Here is a 19,037-nt window from a genome sequence, read left to right as displayed (position 1 = left end):
AATAAATGAAATCATCAACACCATGGTAACAAGCCAATAAATGCCCACATTGAACTCCTGTCCTATGAAAAGCATCATGGGAGATGCAAAGGAGGATAAAACAATTCTTAAGAAGTTTACATCCTAATGGGAATAATGAGGCTTACTTGAAGTGTTTGACAGCAGTGTAGGAAATGTCACAGGTTACTATGAGATTAATGGCCAACCTAATAGGTAGAGTGGGGAAAGCTCCCTTGTCCACCAATAAGAATAGAAAACCAAAACATCTACCACAATATTTGCTAGAGTTCTACCTTTTTTTTACTTCTCATTCAAAGTAATTCCCCTCCACATTTCACTCCAACCCCTTTTTATATTTTAGCACACTGTCCAGAAAGTCTTAAAGTTGCCCTGTTTTTCTGCGACAGGCAATCAGAAAGGTCCTAAAGGACCCGTCTGTGTCCCCGGGCTGGGACAGCCATTCTCTCTCCAGGAGCGTTCCCGGACATGTGCCCCGGTTCCTTACCAGCCACGCAACAGGGGCAAAATAAAGCCAGAACGCCAGGCTTACGGCAAGGAAAGAGTTTTTATTTCGGGTGACGTCAGCCAGGAGATGAGAGCTCTCAAATTTGTCCCATCTCCCCGAAAGTTAGGAGGCAAGGGGTTTGAAAGGTTGTGAGGAACGTGGCTGCTTGTAGGGAGGGGGGAGCCTGTGGGCTTGTTGGCCAGCACTTTCCCACCAGCCTGTGTTTGGCCTTGTGAGGCTGCTGGTTGGCAGGAGGATGGCGAGATAAGGGAGTTGCAGGTGGGTGTCCTTCAACCGTCTCCATCTCACTGGTGGATGGTGGATTCCAGTGTCAGGAAGCCAAGGAGTTGAGGTCTGAGAAGCTTTAGCTTCTTTTTTATTTTTTTATTTTATTTTTTTTGTGAGGAGATCAGCCCTGTGCTAACATCTGCCAATCTTCCTCTTTTTGCTGAGGAAGACTGGCCCTGAGCTAACATCCAAGCCCATCTTCCTCCACTTTATATGGGACGCCGCCACAGCATGGCCTGACAAGCGGTGCGTCGGTGCGCACCCGGGATCCAAACCCAGGCCGCCAGCAGATCGCGCGCACTTAACCACTTAACCGCTATGTCGCAGGGCCGGCCCCAAGCTTTAGCTTCTTGATATCAATTTCCCTGTAACAAACCTCAAGAACTGTTAATTAGCCAAAACATCAGTGTGAGCCCAGCTTGAGGCCACCGGGGCTTTTAATAATTTGTAAACCAACCAATATCTACATGTGAATGTGACTTAGAGAAACAGGGAGAGAGGATGAGTGCTTTTGGTTTTAACCCCATATATTCTGGGGTTAATGTAGGGGAACTGATATCAGGGCCGGTATCAGGAGTACAAAGGGACCTTAGAGCCCGTGGAGTTCTCCTTATCAGTGTGCTCCTGCTTGTTTCTCTGTCCAGATCCACAACAAGCCATTGGTTCTTTTTCTGTTCTCTGGAGCCTCAGTGAACAATTTCATCTCTCCTCCATGTAACAGCCCTTCAAATGCCTGAAGACAGCTCACATGGCCCTCAAGTCTTCTCCAGGATAGAATTCCTGTACATATTCCTGCCACGCAAGGGCTTCCAGAGATGCCAACTTTGTACAAACAACACGATCCAGCTGTGAGCCCATCAGTCTCAGTAGGGAGGGGCCGTTTCTCACAACCACACCCACATTTACAGATCTGTGCCTGGCCTCAGGGAGACAGTATTGGGCTGGCCATAATCTTTGATCATGATGCACTATCCCCGCGGGCTAATGCTGGACCATTTGTATTTATTTTATTTTATTTTTAATTTCATCTATAACATAACAAAGGCCTGTATATACATCACCAATACGAAAACTAGAATATTACCAAACTTCTCTCTACCTATGCGTTCCTCCTCTTCCCCACCCTCTGCCCCACTTCTTCCCCCCAATCCCTCCACTGACAAAGTAATAGCTATCCTGAATTTTGAGTTTATCACTCTATTTGGATTTTTTGGCTGTCTGTTTGTTTAGTTTTTTAGTTTTATCTCATATTTACACACACACGCACATCTGCTTGAACAATATATTGTTATTTTGCTTGTTTTTGAAATGTATAAAGTTGGTTTCATACATAGACTTTTAGAACTTGCTTTTTCTTTCAATATTATACTTGCAAGATTCATCTGGGTTGCTACATACATATCTTGTCATTTTTGTTACTATATCACGTTCTTTGGGGTCAATATATCCAGTTTATCCATCCTCCTGATCCTATCTGGATTATTTCCAGTCTTTGTTTTTCTTCTTTGTTTTTTACTTTTATGAACAATGTTGCTATGAACATTCTTATACACTTCTCCTGAGATATATTATACTGGATTCATCCATTTCATAGTATGTGTCACAATTTCCTTGTATTATTTCATTGTGTGGATGTATCACATTTTGCTTATCCATTCATCTGTCAATGGTTACTTGGGTTGCTTTCACGTTTTGGCCATTGTGAATAATGCTGCTATGAACATGGGTATACAAATATCTCTTTGAGACCTTGCTTTCAATTTTTGGGGGTGTGTACCTAGAATTGGAATTCCTGGATCATATGATAATTCTATTTTTAATTTTGGGGGGAAGTGCCATACTGTCTTCCGTGGAGGCTGCACCGTTTTACCTTCCTACCACCAATAGTACACAAGGGTTCAAATTTCTCCACATCCTCATTATTTTGGGTTTTTTTGATAGTAGCCATCCTAATGGATGTGAGGTGGTATCTCATTGTGGTTTTGCTTTGCATTTCCCTAATGATTAGTGATATTGAGCATCTTTTCATGTGCTTATTGGCCATTTGTAGATCTTCTTTAGCAAAATGTCTATTCACGTCCATTGCTAATTTTTGAATCAGGTTGTTTTTGTTGTTGAGTTGTAGGAGTTCTTTATATATTCTGGATATTAACCTCTTATTAGATATAAGATTTGCAAATATTTTCTCCCATTCCATGGGTTGCCTTTTCACTATTGGTTGTGTCCTTTGATACACAGAAATTTTTAATTTTGATATAATCCAAATTATCTATTTCTTCTTTATTGCCTGTGTTTTTGGTGTCATGGTAGTGTTTTAATTATCATTTTCTTCTGAATATTTTTAAATTTTCCTATGATTTCTTTTTTGATCTTTCATTTAAAAGTTATTTTAAAATGCATTTTTAATTTTTGAATATATAGGGATTATATATTTATCTTTTTATTATAAATTTCTAATTCAATTGCTTTGCAGTCAGAGAACATGGAGCATGTGGTACTGATTATGTGAAATTAGTTGAGATTTATTTTAATAGCCTAGTATGTCATCAGGTTTTGTAAATATTCCACGTGTGCCTGAGAAGAATCTGTGTGCTATAATTATTGGATGAAAAATTCTGCATATGTCATTAGAGCAAGCTTGTTAATTACATTGTTTAAATTTTCTATCTTTGCTGATTTTATGTCTGCTTGACTCTTGTTAGTCCTACAACACTTTTTATTTTAAGTCAATTTTGTCTGATATTTATCGAGTGATTCCAGTATGCTCTTGGTTAGTATTTGCCTCATATATATTTTTTCCATCCTTTTACTTCCAACCTTATATGTCATTTTGTTTTAGCCCTACCTCTTGAAAATAGCTTATAGCTTTTTAGTTTTCATCCAAACCAACAATCTCTTTTACTAGCTAAGCACATTTACATTTATTGTATTGATGTATTTGCACATGCTATTTTCTTATTTTTAAAATTTCTACTTGTCCCACTATATTTATATTTCCTCTACTTCCTTTTCTGTCTTTTCTAATAATTAACCTTTTTTGATAAATCTCCCCATCCCCATTATTTCTCTTTTTTTTTCCTATCATTTTGGAACTTATCCCTCTGTTTCTGTTCTTTAAGTAATTACCACTTCAATTTTATCAGGCACATATTTATCACATTAAGATATTAAATAATAAATTAAATAATATCTTTACCCTCCTCCCAGTCCAAAATGAACTTTAGAGTCCTGTTCTTACAGCCCTTCCCCCACCTTGGCTTCCAATCTGTTGTCATCTAATCTTCCCCTTTTCTATCCTCACGAGTTAGATACTATTACTGTTATCTGATACCAACATTGCTTGTTCGGAATTAGTTACTTGTTTATCATTTTATTTGCTCACCCTTCCTTTGAGCATCTCATGCTATCTTTCCAAGAGCCTTTTCCTTCTTCTTGAAGAAAATCCTCCAGACGTTCCTTTACAATAGATCTCTCAGTGGTAAACTGCTTCAGTTCGTGTTTTTCTACAAATGTTTTCTTTTATCCTCAGTCTGGAATGATAGTTTTGCTGGGAATGCATTTCTTTTTTTTTTTTTTTTTTAAAGATTTTATTTATTCAGCTTTTTCCCCCCAAAGCCCCAGTAGATAGTTGTATGTCATAGGTTCACATCCTTCTAGTTGCTGTACGCGGGACTCGGCCTCGCGTTGGACGGAGAAGTGGTGCCTCCGGGCACTCCCGGGATCCGAACCCGGGCCGCCAGCATCAGAGCGCGCGCACTTAACCGCTAAGCCACAGAGCCGGCCCGGGAATGCATTTCTAAATTAAGTTATTTTCTCTCAACACCTTGAAACTGTTTTTCCACTGTCTTCTGTTTCCCGTTAATGTTGAGAAAATCTGCCATCAGTTTAACCACTGCTCCTTTGTCAGTGTTCTAGCTTTTCTGGCTGCTTTCAAGGGATTCATTTATTGATTGATTTGCCTTTGGAGTTCTGCGGTTTCACTACTATGTGTCCACATGTGGATATCTTTTTATTTATCCTGGTTGGGGTATCCTGTGCTTCTGGAATCTGTGGATTTGTATTTTTTATCAGTTCTAGAACATTTGCCGACATGATCTCTGTGGACATTGTCTTTCCTCAGTGCTCTTCCTTTTCTCTTTCTACGTCTCCAGTCAGGCGTATATTAGACCTTCTCATTCTAGCCTCCACAGGGTACTGGATAAATCCTTCAAAGGCATCATTTTCTCTTTACCTGTGAATAATCCACAATGCGTTTATTTTTTTCAACTTAAACATTTTTTCTTTTCTAAAAGTTCCATATTTTTAAGGCTATTTCTTCATTCCTAATCATTCTTGCTGTATATACTTCCTTGTGATTTCTCCAACACAGCTCTCCTCTGTTTCATATTTGGTAGTTTCAACCTGTAATCCTTGGGAGGGGTCCATCTTAAGGTTCTTGCTTCTGCTGCCTCCCACCCATGGGGCCTGGCTCTGATGTACTGGGTCGTCTTTGTTTGCAAGGCCATGCCACTTGTAATCTGTGGGAGCCCTGCTCCTGACTTGGGAGAGCTCCCCCTCAAGAGGATTCACTTCTGTTTCTGCTTGGGGTTGAGGGTACCCCCACCAGGACCACCAAAGCCCTCTTCTAAGGTGCTGGTTCAGACTCAGTTTCTCCTCATCATTGCTGTTCTAAGGATCAAATTCCACCACCGCACTGCTATAAGAACATGGCCTTAGGCAGACCCTGCTTCTCATGGCCACCTGCAGGTCTCCGTCAGAGCCATGGTACTCAGGCTCCCACACCAACTCTGACCATGGCTCCGCTCCTGCTTCACCTCCCAGGCCTGGGCTCCGGGCTGCCCTGGCCCCTGCCCCTCATCTTTGGAACTCTGCTCCCATTTGTTTGGTTTGGGGGCATGATCCCTAAAGACCTCTCCTACCTTTGAGAGACCAGCAATGCCTCAAAGGGCATATCTCATCTGAAGTCTAGTTGCTGTGAAACAGGAAGGTCCCTTGGAGCTTCTAGACATTCATAATACTGGCAGGATTTTTATTCTAGCCCAAACACAACATATTACAACTTACCTGTTATTTTTAATCTTCTTTTGAACTCACTATTCCTAATCATTAAACTCTTTTCAGATAGAGATCTATGATGGATCGTATCAGTGTTATTTGTGCTTTGCATGCACAGATTAGATGTTTTCGATTAGATGAATAGGACATAATCTACCCCAGCGCTCTGCTGGTGGTCAAGATCGGACCTTTCACACCGTCCATTTGTTCTTTCCCTCACGTCACAAACATTTATGGAGCATCAGCTCAGCTGGAGCTGTGTCAGATGCTGTGCTGGGTACTGGGAACCCCTGCCTCAAGGGGCTTACAGTCTTAGAGCCAAACCATTTCTCCCAGCCAGCCAACAGGAGGATCGTGAGCACTAATGAGCTTAACCCGGCTAGAGGCAGGTGGGCTGAAGTCAGAGCCCACTTTGGGGCTTCCTTCCGCTTTGTCCATGCTTTGTTGGATGGTAACGGATGTTAGAAGTCCCACCTCCCTGAAGCTTCCCCTTCCTAACTTGGATGAGTCCCAGGCACCACATATGGCGGTCCTACCTGTGAAAGTCACTCTGACTTGATCTGGGTGGTTTGGGTGGTGAGTGTGCCTCCATAAGCTGGCCTCCCTCCTTGCCTGCTGCCTCAGTTTACCAGGTATGATCTCGTGGTCCCACACCTTGCTGCCCAGGTTGTCAGCTGGCCCTGCTCCCGGGTCATGGCCATCCTGGATGTCAGCACCCAGCCAGGGGCTCTGGAGCAGCCTCACCGAGCTAATGAAAGAACCAACCTTTTTTTCCCCAGGCATCAAATGGACGCCTAATGAGAATGGAGTCGTTGCCTTCGACTGCCGAAATCGTGGCTGGTAAGAGCTCCCAGGGGAGAGGTCTCTGGCGCTGGCTACTCTCATATAGCCTTTGGATTTTATCTGTTCTCCTCCAGTCCCTGCCCTGTGTCCCCCCGCCGTCCAAGGGCCTCTGGTGTGTAGCACCTTAACCTAACACAGTTGGAAGAGTTGCCAGCTGCATTCCTCCCTTCTCTCTCTACAGCTGCCCTTACTCCAGGATTGATCACGTTTGTCTTTCCTGACCCAAACCTCCTTCCAAGACATTGAGCTGTCTCCACCTCAACCCTCTGCCAGGCTCTCCTCTCCCCCATCACCCCTGCTCTGGCAGATTTGCAACAGAATCTGAGGGTAGAGTCCAGCTCACTCCCTTCCTGCTGCCAGCCACTCTGGGCGCCCGGCTGGTCCAAAAGAAAGAAGACAAGGGTTACCACCCGCACTTGACCTTTCTCCCACCTTACAGGCCCATTAGATGGGCACATTCCCAGCTATTGCCCCCCAAATGGCTTCAGAACTATGCTGTGTGGCTATGGGACGTGATAAGTCCTGGCATCCCTGGGGCGTTGACCTGAGCTTTGGAGACACTTGAGCCAGAACCTGACTAGAAATAACTGGAGGCGCTTGGTCGGGTGGTTGTGCTCACTTTGGTTTTCCCATCGTTGGCCTGTCCCTCTCTTTCTGCTGAAGGTACATACAAGCTGCTACTTCTCCCAAGGACATAGTGATTGTGGTGGACACGAGTGGCAGCATGAAGGGGCTGCGCATGACTATTGCCAAGCACACCATCTCCACCATCTTGGACACGCTGGGAGAAAATGACTTTATTAATATCATTGCGGTAAATGTGCCTTCTTGTTCTAGAAGAGTCTCACTTGTTCTAGAAAAAAATTTCCTTCTACCTGCACTAGAATGATATATACTTAGAATCACTTGATGCTTCGTACTGTAGAAAGATTCTCTCCTCCAAAGCTGGGGCTCCTAACCTAGGGTCTGACCAAGGATGGGCTTCAAGAGGTCCATAAACTTCCCGAAATTATACATAAATGTGTATGCCCATGTTTCTGAGTCCATAGATTTCATCAATTTCATCGGATGAGTCTGGGATCTAATAAAGATGAAGCACCACTGGCCCTGAGTAAATACCTAATTTATCCCCATCCCTGTGCTCTTGACTGGCACCCATCGCTGGAACAGCCTCCTCATTCTGCTGTGGGATGAGTGATCCCTGGGCTTCTGCTTTACAGTAGTCCCAGTTTTCCTTCTTCCTTCATTCCACCCAAATCCAGACACATTGAGAAAAAGGGGGAAGTAGTGGTGAGGGCCTAGAAACGGACCGACAGACCCCAGCCCTGCATTCACAGCAGCTCTTCCTGAGGTGGGTTGCATCTGCCCCTGGAACAGTAACGAGGGATAAAGCAGAAAGAAACGGGAGAGACAAGTTAGGAGAACGCTTTAAAATGCCATGAAAGAACGGGCCAGTGCAGCCCTCCAAGGAGGCACAGTCGACAGCCACTTTAGGGGCATCATTTTGAAGGCCACCTGATCGAAAACTCCTCCACCAGCCTGTTACACTTGTCTTCAGTGGCATTTACTTATCTAGTAAAGAAATACCAAGGCAAAATGGTCTAATTTCAAAATGGTCATCCTGGGTGTGTGAGAATGGCCCCCCTCATCCCTGAGCTGCTCCCCTGAGGCCCACATCACTTACCCACCTGCATCACTCCTGGACCGCTCCCTCCCTACCTCGACCTCCTCTCCATCCCTGGTCCCAACCTGCAGCAGTGACAGGACAGCTACAAGCACAGGTCACACAGGGCGGGAGTGTGCTCCTGCTCCTCCCTCTGAGCCTGCCCGCCCTCCCACCAGCCCTCTCTCCCACTCCACCCTGACGGCTCCAGGTGTGTGGGAGTAGCAATTAGGGGAAGCATTCACTCCCAGTGTTTCCCCCCAAAACACCCCAACTTTCCCCCGGAACATGCATGCAGTTCTACCATGAGGCCACCACCTCCTCCCCTTCTCTCCCTCTCTTATTTAAGCAGAATTAGATTAAGGACACGTTCAAGATTTGAATTTTAACTATGAGGATGTGGGTGATTAAGAAAAAAGGGGCAGGGCTGGCCTCGTGGCTTAGCGGTTAAGTGCGTGCGCTCTGCTACTGGCAGCCCGGGTTCGGATCCCGGGCGCGCACCAACACACCACTTCTCCGGCCATGCTGAGGCCGCGTCCCACATACAGCAACTAGAAGGCTGTGCAACTATGACATACAACTATCTACTGGGGCTTTGGGGGAAAAAAAAAAAAGGAGGAGGATTGGCAATAGATGTTAGCTCAGAGCCGGTCTTCCTCAGCAAAAAGAGGAGGATTAGCATGGATGTTAGCTCAGGGCTGATCTTCCTCACAAAAGAAAAAAGGGGCAGTGATAATTTATTTTTCTTCCCACTCCCATTCCCTGTTGATAGCTAAAGGACCATCTTAATAAATTAAAGGCAAAGAGAAAAAAAGCACAGTTTCTACTTTTTAGACTGAGACATTGGAGAGGGGTTCTCACATGGAAGGCTCTGGAATTCCCGTGTAAGACACTCTGTCTGGTCTTGGAGGCAGAGGCCAAAGGAATTCTCTCAGTAATTGCCGGTTCTCTGTGTGCTCCACGAGACAGACATCACTCAGCCAGCCACCTGAGAAAATGCCCTAGACCGGGATTTGAGGGGGAATTTTTAGAGTTAAGGCCCTGCTATGCTCTCTACTCCCTTCTCTCCACTCAGAAAAATTGCCAAAAACATGGGGTAACCCAAAATATTGTTACATATGTGCCTAGGTGACCCCAACCCTGACACCCGGTGAATTGCCTAAGCTTCGTCCCTGGGCCTTGACTTTTTGCACTGACCCTGTCTGTCTTCCCCTCCTCTGAACCGCAGTACAATGACTACATCCACTACATCGAGCCTTGTTTTAGAGGAATCCTCGTCCAGGCGGATCGCGACAACCGCGAGGTGAGTGTCCATCGAGGCCTAATGCTTCTGAGCCCCTTCTCTGGTTAGGATGGTGGGAAGTCATCTGTGCAGACCCCTGACGGCCCCTTCTACTTATTCCCATGGCACTTGGAAAGAGGGCAGAGCAGGTCTGCAGTTGCCCATGCAAATACACCCAAGAAATCACCCTTGTAGATATGCTGCCTGCCTGTCAGAGCAAATAGCGAGCAAAGAGACCTCCCATCTGAGGGAATCTTGCTTATTCAGAACTAGTTTTTCACCCTATGGATTATCCAGACCTCAGTTTCCCCCTTTGCCTCCCCCCTGGGCCTTTCCATTATGTCAGTCTTCACAAGAAGCTTCCCTGAAAGGAGGATAAATTCAAATCCATTGGGTTGAGTCCTTTTCAAAGGCCAAGGAGGAGAAGATGTGGAAACTTTTTTAAAAAGTTGAGTTTGCGTGTCACAGATCTTTCCTCTGTGACTGGGGAATCTGGGCTTGGCTTCCCCTTGAATCCGAGCCTCCAGTTGGTCCCTGGAGCCCCTGGTGGCCTCTGCAGTTTCTCCTGTGAAACGCTCACCGTGGGGTATAGGGCTGGGATGCTAGGATGCTGGGCCTCGGGAAGCTGGGCATTGGCCTGGCCTGTCCTACCCACTCTGACTGAGCTCACACTGGGCATTTCCTTCCGGCAGTGGGGATGGATTTGCAATGACCACTCACACTCTCTCAGTTTATCTTGGGGGCATTTGAGGAACGTCTGTTGTAGGGGTCCAGCCATGAGATCAGCTGGATCATGGAGAGATGGAGCCTGCAATCATGTCCTTCTGGGCAAATAATTCTAAACAGCCTCAGAAATTAAGATCAAAGATGAAGGTTCCCTGACCCACTTGACCCATTGACTTTCCTCTAATTTCTTACCCATGACAGCATTTCAAACAGCTGGTAGATGAGCTGATGGTCAAAGGTGTGGGGGTCGTGAACCAAGCCCTGAGTGAAGCCTTCCAGATCCTGAAGCAGGTACCCACACCTGATGAGGCCTGGGGAGAGGGAAGCCCTAAGGAGACAGAGTGGAGTTCCTGGGAGGGGCAGGTCACGGCCTGTAGTCATGACGCCCACCCTTTCCCCACACAGTTCCAAGAGGCCAGGCAAGGCAGCCTCTGCAACCAGGCCATCATGCTGATCTCTGACGGGGCCGTGGAGGACTACGAGCCGGTGTTGGAGAAGTATAACTGGCCTGACCGCAAGGTTACTCCCAGTGGGGTCAAGGCGGGAGGGGAAGGGGCCAAAGGGAGCGTCTTCCCACTGCCATGGATGGGATGGCCCAGAATCAGAATCAGGCCTGCCCTGAGTTCAAGTGTTCTGCCTCATTAGCCCCGTTAGTAAATTCAGAGTGCGTGTCCCAGATTGGTGCTCCATAATTATGGTGACCCTAGGCACAGAGGACTCCTGTGAGAGGGCTCAGAGGGGAGATGAGAAGATGATGGTGAGACGTGGAAACCGCGGGCTGTGACCCTTCACCCCACACCTGCCCCATGTCCACCATGGCCCCGCAAGTCCCGCTGCTGCCTGGGTCTCGGGGTCCTTTCTGGTCCAAAAGGGTGAGAGTGCAGCACCCACAGACAGCCAAAAGCTAGACCTGATGTGTAAGACTCGTGTAATTCACGTTGGCGCTACTCAACGGCCCGGGATCGTGGCCGCTGAGTCACCCTGTGTCCTGTGGATCAGGTCCGAGTTTTCACTTACCTTATCGGGAGAGAAGTGACTTTTGCTGACCGCATGAGGTGGATCGCATGCAACAACAAAGGTAGGTGTCCTGTGAGCAGAGCGCCTGAGCACAGTGGGATGGCGTCACCCCATCCCCGTCTCCAGACGTGTGGAGCCATAGCTTCTGCCTGGGGCTTTACAGAGGAGCGGGGCTGTGTTGAGGATGACAGTATCTGCCCCTCCTTCTAAGTTGGAAAAAGCAAGACACAATATAGATTGCTCCATAAAGCCTGAGGAAATGCTTGATTACTCCTGCGGGGAGTCTAAGTCATAAAGTCACCTGAAATGAAACTTAGAGGTCATCGGTGCAGTATTTGCAGAAGAGAGAACTGTCTCTCCAAATCAAGCCTTTTACAAACCACAGTGGAGAAAACAGAGTGAGGCAGGGGTGGGACCCACATTTTAAATGTAAGTTCTCTCTTATTCCTCTTGCTGCAAATTATCCCCATTTACTCTGGTTCTACTCCCAGAGGAAAAGCAGAAGGTCATCATTTTCTTTAGAGTATGTTTTGCATACTCAGCCTGCACAGTCTTCTCTGTCTCTGGCCAGAACCCAAGACGTGGGCTTTGCAGTGCCAACTTGGGCCCTCTTGATTCAATCAAAACGTATTGAGCATCTACTGTGTTCTTCACAACATGTCCAGGCACTGGGGAATCAACTGTGGTCCTTGCTCTTGCTACTGTCCGGGGCGGGGGACAACCAAGGGAACTGTCAATGACGATATCATCTGAGATGCACTGAGGGCCGAGGGGCACCGACTGCACAGGTGTGGGAGGGCGGAGGGGCGCCAACTGCACAGGTGTGGGGAGGGCAGAGGGGCGCCAACTGCACAGGTGTGAGGAGGGCAGAAGGACACCGCCTGTACAGGTGTGGGAAGGCGGAGGGGCACCTCCTGCACAAGTGTGGGGAGGGCAGAAGGACACCGCCTGCACAGGTGTGGGAAGGCGGGGGGGCACCTCCTGCACGGGTGTGAGGAGGGCGGGGCAGCAATGGGAGAGGCACTTCCCCTTTTGGAGGTCGCAGGGAAGGCTTCCTGAAGGAAGGGGTGTCTAAGCTGAGACATAAGGACTGGTAGGAGTCAGCCAGACATAGAGAGCAGGGAAGGGTGTTCCAGACAGAGAGAATAGCATGTTCAAAGGGTCTGAAACAAGAGGCACGCTGAGAACTGAAAGCTTTTCCATGGAATGAATGTTTTGTGGGAGGTGATGAGCAACGAGACCAGAGAGGTAAATGTGCTAAATCATTCATAGCCTTGTAAGCCATTTGCTCTTTTAAATATCACTGTGGCTACAGCAAAGAGGCTATGGCACCCCTCCCCATAACTGAGGAAGGACAGAGGTCAGAGGAAGGAGGTGGGAGCTTGTGAACTGCTGTCCTTGACTGGGCTCCCTGAAAATGGACCCTGAGACGGAGCTGCGTGCAGGCGGGAGAGCTCTTGGAAGATAGCCCTGTATGGAAGTGAGAAGGGCAGTCTTGGAGAGGAAACTGACCCACAAGGCCCTTGCAATTGAGGCCCTGCTGCTCCCATGGCAGCTCTGGAGCTGGTAGGGCCCCTCAGAGTTCTCCCAAGTCGAGATAGGGGCTGGGCCTTTGTAGCCAACATCAGCACCACTGCCTTCCAGCTGCCTCCTGGGAGAGGGATACCCTTAAGGGAAGCAGTTCCCTGTGGCCCAGGGCAGCTCCCAGTGAGGGGCCCACTGTGAGCCGTCAGCAGCTGGAGGAGAGGATGTGGGCCCTGCAGAGGGGTTCCAAGTGGAGCCCTGAGCATTCCACAGCCACGTGACCTTTCCCCACCGCCAGGCTACTACACACAGATCTCCACACTGGCAGACGCCCAGGAGAACGTGATGGAGTACCTGCACGTGCTCAGCCGCCCCATGGTCATCAACCATGACCACGACATCACCTGGACGGAAGCCTACATGGACAGCAAGGTGGGGCCCTGGCCCCCTCCAGAGCTGGGGACCCCAGGGAGTAAGAGATGACTTCCTGGGTCAGGAGAGGGGTGAGCAGAGCATCTCCTTGGGAAATGTTGTGAAGGGGGTGGACACTCTCGACCCACTAGCAGGTCCACTGCCTCTATGCTGCCCCCAGAGGCCCAGAAACCCTGTGAGCAGACCTGCCCAGGGCTGCCCTCCATGGACGGAGCCCCTCTGCTCCAAACTTGTCCTCCCTCCGTCCTGTTGTCCTCACCTCCTTCAACGTCCTTCTCTTGCACCTGTTACGAGAAGAAAGGAGTCGACCAGTAATTCAAGATACTATAGCTTCATCAAGTGTCCCCCTTGCTGGGCCCCTGCACTTTCAAAGAGACTGCCTGTAGGAGGCAATGACGTACACAAAGGAGTAGACCTTGAAGGGAGAATGTCAGGTAAGATGTTTTTGGGGGAAGAGAGACCTGCCTGGCACTTCTCAAATCATATCGCATACACAGCAACCTGCTTCAATGATGATGTATCAGGCTGGGATTAAGAGAGACCTGAAAATAGTGGCTTAAGTAAAAGAGAAGCATATTTCTCTCTCATGGCAAAGTCCAGAAGTGGCCGGCCCAGAGCTGATGAGGAGCTCCCTGGTCATCAGGTACCCAGACCCCTTCCTGCTATCCCCTTGGCCAACCCAAGGTCCTCCTGGTCCAAGTGGCTAGTGGAACTCTAGTCAGCTGAAACCACTCACTTTCAGAAAACCTTACTTCCGAACTCTCAATTGAAAAATCAGTTGCGCAAGGGGGGAGAGACTTGATGGTTAGAGGCCTAATGCACAGTATAATGAATAGACAACAATATTATACTGTAATTATGTAATGTGATAAATATCGCTACAAAGGCAATTATATTACAGTATACTAATGTGTAAAAGCAACATGTTGTACACCTTAAATTTACACAATGTTATATGCCAAATTCAATTATTCAATTGGTATTCAATTAAAAAGAAAGTTCTTCATTCTCCAAGCAAGGCTGCTGCAGACTGCATGCCTCAGCAGCCTCCCTCAGTTGATCCTGACGAAGGTCAGACTCAGTACACATGCCTGCACACACTGCTTGTCAGGGCCTCTCCTCTGATAAAGTGGGTGCCTGTGGGGAGTCCCCCCGAGGGCCCTGAAGGAGCCAACACAGGGAGATGCGGCAATCCTGGAGGAGGGCCACCTCGGAGGCGGGGCATGGTCAGGCTCTGGCGCTCTGAGTGGGGAAAGGCGGTGGATCTGTCCCATGTGTGCTAGGGGTGACCTGCAGGCCGGCTGAAACTACACCATGGCCTGCCCTGTGCTTCCTCCTGCATGCGCTGTGTTTGCAGGTGGCTCTGCGTCAATGTCCCCCTCCCTCTTAAGTGACCCGGGCTGTAGTTTGTGCCAACCTTGGGTCCATAGCAGAGATTTCCGGAAAAGCTCTTGCTGTGCTAAACCTCTGTTTCTGGGCATGCAGGGATGGGCCTGTTCCATGGGTTAGCGCTCATCCTTGGTGTGGCCGAGACAAGAGAGCTTAGTGGGCGTGCCTGGGAGCTGGGCTGTGGGCTCCGGGATTCTGAGACTCGCCCTGCTCAGGACTTGCCTTGCTAAGTGACGTCAGCCCCGTCCCCTCTCCAGCCCACCTCTCTCCTCTAGCATTTCTGCCAGCAGTCCTTTAGCAAAGAAGGAAACCCTGATTGGGGTTTCTTCCTCCCGTTGGGAGGTGAACTGAGTAGTAGTTGACATCGGTGACTGTGGATCCTCCGCACTGTGGACTCTGAGCCCTCTGGCCTTTGCTCTTTCTTTCCTGACAGCTCCTCGCCTCGCAGGCACAGAACTTGATGCTCCTCACCACCGTGGCCATGCCGGTCTTCAGCAAGAAGAACGAGACGGTGAGTGGCTGCTCTCTGAGAAGCTGCAGCAGGGATTAGAACTTGGTGCCATCAGCCAGCATCTTTAGACCAATGGTTCTTGACTTGGCTGGGCAACAGAGCCACCTTGGGTGGGTTGTAAGTGCAGATTCCAGGCCCTATGCCCAAGTAGCTACATCAGAATCTCTTGGTCAGGAGGGGGTGGGGTGAGGGGTGGGAGTGGGGGTCAGTATTTCCCAAAGCTCCCCCAGTGACTCTGCTCACCAGTGGACCGTCCCACTGCTCTGCACTTGGGACCACTGCTTCAGGGATTAGCCAGGGCTGGAGGGGTTGCCTGCCAGCCTTCCCACAATACCACACTTGACCTACCAGTTTGGGCAGTCTCTAACTTGTTAGTAAAGGCCTCTGGTGAGGGTATTTCTAGAGCCTTCCATCCTCCATCTGGTCAGGAAAAGTTTCCCTATAGGCCTGTGTGTTTCAGAGCACCCATAGATTAGAGTCCCTTGGATTGTGATACTTCAGCTTCTGCTATGAAAATTAATATTTCATTCAGCTTTGTGTTTCATTTAAATATTACAACTTAAATATTAATACTGGACATTAATCTTCCCAGCAGCTGAGATTACTCCCGGGGCCTCTTCTGGTAGGTTCTAGATGTTTTTCCCAGGGAGCTCAGCCTAAAATCTAACTGTAGAGGAAGGATCACGTAAGGTCTAAGTGGCTTCCTCTTCTGGGCTCTGGGAAGGCCGAGGGTCCAGTCTGGCCCTGTGCGTGGGGAAGCCAGTCTCCCCCTGACCCTGGTGTTTGTCCTTCCAGCGATCCCATGGCATTCTCCTGGGTGTGGTGGGCTCTGATGTGGCCCTGAGAGAGCTGATGAAGCTGGCGCCCCGGTACAAGGTGAGCCTGGGTCAGGGCCCTGAGCAGCGTTCACAGGCACCCAAGGAGCCAGCCCCCAGGCTCAGGAGCCTCTCTGCAGGCAGTGCAGCCACGCCCCGAGCTGGAATGGGGCCCGGCCCTCCTACCCCTGGAGATGTGCAGGCGCTGAGCATGATAACGGTGGCTTGGACTCCTGGGACCCTTTGTCACCACCAGCTCTGACTTGCTCTGTGGCCTTCAGCAAGTTCTTTCCCTTCTTGGTGCCTCAGTTTCTCAATCTGCTCCTCCATGCCATGTAGTCCTGTTTTGGGAACCAATGAGATTACACCATCAAAGCACCTAGAGCAAGTGGTGGGAAAGAGGCCAGGTAGTGATATGCATTATTATGGTTGCCATAAACTGCAGAATTTGGAAAGGAAGTCAGAATTAATGGCTGGAGGCATGGCACTGGCTCAGTCATATTCCTATTTGAAAAAGTCACTGCTGTGAGCTGCCACCTTTACCATCCTGTGGCCCCAAAGCCCTTCCCAACTCCAGGGCTCCACCACACACAACAGGTCTAATGCCCCTCAATCCCTGTCTTTGATAGCTTGGAGTGCATGGATACGCCTTTTTGAACACTAACAATGGTTACATCCTCTCACATCCTGACCTCCGACCCCTGGTAGGTACAGATCTTATTTGCCTTGGGATTTTAACTGTATGGGATTTGGGGGTAGTTCATAAAACAGTTAAAACAATGAACACATATTGGGCTCCATTTAAGAACCCAATGGGTAATACGAGAAGGAAAAATTAAGTCATGGTCCCTGTTTTCAAATTGTTTATAATCTCGCAGGAGAGACAAGGCAAAAATACACAAACTGACTGATGAATGGTCCGAGAGGATGTAATGAAGAATGCAGTATTCCCTGTAGGACACAGCCTCTTACGTTCCAGTCACTGCCTCAGCCGCTCCACACTCCCTCTTGGAGTCTGACAGCAGTATCAACTCCAGGGGCCCACCTCAGGGGGTGTGAACGTTAAGTTAACAATAAAAATGTCAGGGGAGGAATCTCATGAGAGGTGGGGGGCAGGAGAGCTGAGGTTCCTCTGAGTTTGTCTTGGGATGTGTTTCTGAGTGCTCCTGCCTCCTTCCCAGCTCCCTCCATCCTGATACAGGGGCTGTGGGCATTTTCACATACATTCAACCGTACAACCAAAGGCCAAGAGAAAGTTGCATCATTTTATCTAAAAGTTCTGCCTCCAGGGCTAAGGGCTCCCTGCTGCCTCTGGTCACGGCATTGGCCACTGTCCATGGCAAAATGGCCACACCTCTCAGTGTGACTGTTGGGGGCAGCGGGGAAAGGAGAGTTAAAGTCCTAGAGGAATTTAGCCCTTTCCCCTCTATCAGTCTCATAACTAAATTGAGGATGGTACCTGAGGACAGTAGCTAGCAGAGCCCCTTTCCGAGAACTTCCTCAGGGGCTCATCTGCCCTGGGTGCCATTTGGAGAGAATAGTCTAAGCCACACTCCATTCCATTTAGTTCAGATAGATACTGAGTGTCCACAAGGCAACTGATTGAGCTATTTAGGGCAAAACGTAGGGGTTCAGAGTAGAGAGAGATCAGGGCATGGTGGAAACCACTCTGTCTTCCCAATTCAGGCTCTGCTGGACAAGCATCTGAACCCATAATGGGTCATTGACCTATACCAATGAGTTCTGTTGGGGCAGCCCCAGTGCCAACAAAATGACTCACTAGAGAAACAATAAATATGTGATCCTGAAACTGACTTGTAGAATTAAGGGGCACTGGTCAGAAACCCATCTGTCTCCATCAATGTAATCTAGAAGAATATAAGGCTTCAACCAATCAACTCATATTGTGGACCTACTGTGTGCCTACCCTTATAATGCTCTGAAGAATGCTATAAACAGAAGTTTATCATTTAATTAAGGAAGTAGACTACACACAAATAGACTTACACAAATGAAACAATTAGAGAATAGTACCATGTAACATTATAACATAACAAAAGATACGGTAAAACCAACATAATGAGATTCCTAAGGAAAGCTCTATTAATTTATGATAGGCATTAAGGAGAACAATAATAGAGTTTAAAAAAGGAAAATAATAGAGGATATGCCTAGTAATAAATTGAAAGAGTGTCAAGAGACATACTTTTGGCCTTAAATCTTTCTATGTCAGTGCCCAAAGTATGAGTAATTAACAAGTGGAATTTTGGTTTTAATTAGAGGAGCTAAAGATGATCTTTCAGGTATCATAAGGAATTAGGAAATGGCAGTGAATGAAGAATGTCGTACCCTACTCAAAAGAAACAGATCCAGTGTAAAAGACGGCAGGTCAGCGCTCTTTGTCATGAGTCTGGACATGAGTAAGGCCAAGAATGGGAACATCCTCCAAGCGTGGATGAGGAGAAGAAAAGGGAAGAATGAAAGGGGGCCACTATTGTGGCAGTTATCCTACACATCTCCTGGCCAGGCAAGAATAAGGATACTTTCCTGAAAAAAAAACTGACAGAAGCCAGATACGAGAAGGACTTCAACCATTCAAGCACCTGCAGGGCCTCATTCTGCTAAAAGTAGACCCTCTGACTAATTCTTAACCTACCCTGATGATAAACTATCCTCTTTCCTTTTTTGATAGGATTACTAAACTTAACCTGGGAAGACCTAATAGCAGATGACTTGACGATATCTGTCTTAGCATCAGAGATAGAGACAGAGACAGAGAGAGAGAAATCAGGGCCAGAAAACAATAATAACATTCAAAGAGTGTTGATTAATGGCTCTGTGTCAAGCTGGAGGGAGGTCTTTATTAGGAAATGCAGAATCTGTCTGTCCTTGGCTCTGTCCCATTCAAAAATTCTATCAACAAGATGAAAACACAGAAGGCAGATGCCACAAAGTCTGGAAGGTATGGCTAATACACATGAGAAAAT

General features: G+C 47.8%; 1 protein-coding gene across 1 annotated transcript in view; it reads left to right on the top strand.

The window, feature by feature from the left end:
* CACNA2D4 (calcium voltage-gated channel auxiliary subunit alpha2delta 4) overlaps positions 1 to 19,037 on the top strand; it is a 119,058-nt gene that overhangs the window by 20,656 nt on the left and 79,365 nt on the right. The window contains exons 9-18 of the mRNA XM_087441931.1: positions 6,628 to 6,688; positions 7,355 to 7,505; positions 9,583 to 9,657; positions 10,564 to 10,653; positions 10,768 to 10,881; positions 11,362 to 11,440; positions 13,202 to 13,335; positions 15,158 to 15,235; positions 16,031 to 16,111; positions 16,680 to 16,754. Coding sequence (XP_087298057.1) covers positions 6,628 to 6,688; positions 7,355 to 7,505; positions 9,583 to 9,657; positions 10,564 to 10,653; positions 10,768 to 10,881; positions 11,362 to 11,440; positions 13,202 to 13,335; positions 15,158 to 15,235; positions 16,031 to 16,111; positions 16,680 to 16,754 — 938 coding nt within the window. The remainder of the gene's footprint in view (positions 1 to 6,627; positions 6,689 to 7,354; positions 7,506 to 9,582; positions 9,658 to 10,563; positions 10,654 to 10,767; positions 10,882 to 11,361; positions 11,441 to 13,201; positions 13,336 to 15,157; positions 15,236 to 16,030; positions 16,112 to 16,679; positions 16,755 to 19,037) is intronic.

The sequence above is a fragment of the Ceratotherium simum genome, chromosome 17 (genome assembly GCF_057802395.1).
Source record: "Ceratotherium simum simum isolate JZ-2026a chromosome 17, ASM5780239v1, whole genome shotgun sequence".
Taxonomy (NCBI): Eukaryota; Metazoa; Chordata; class Mammalia; order Perissodactyla; family Rhinocerotidae; genus Ceratotherium; species Ceratotherium simum.
The sequence above is the reverse complement of the archived record's forward strand: the minus strand, read 5'-3'. Positions and strand labels throughout refer to the sequence as shown.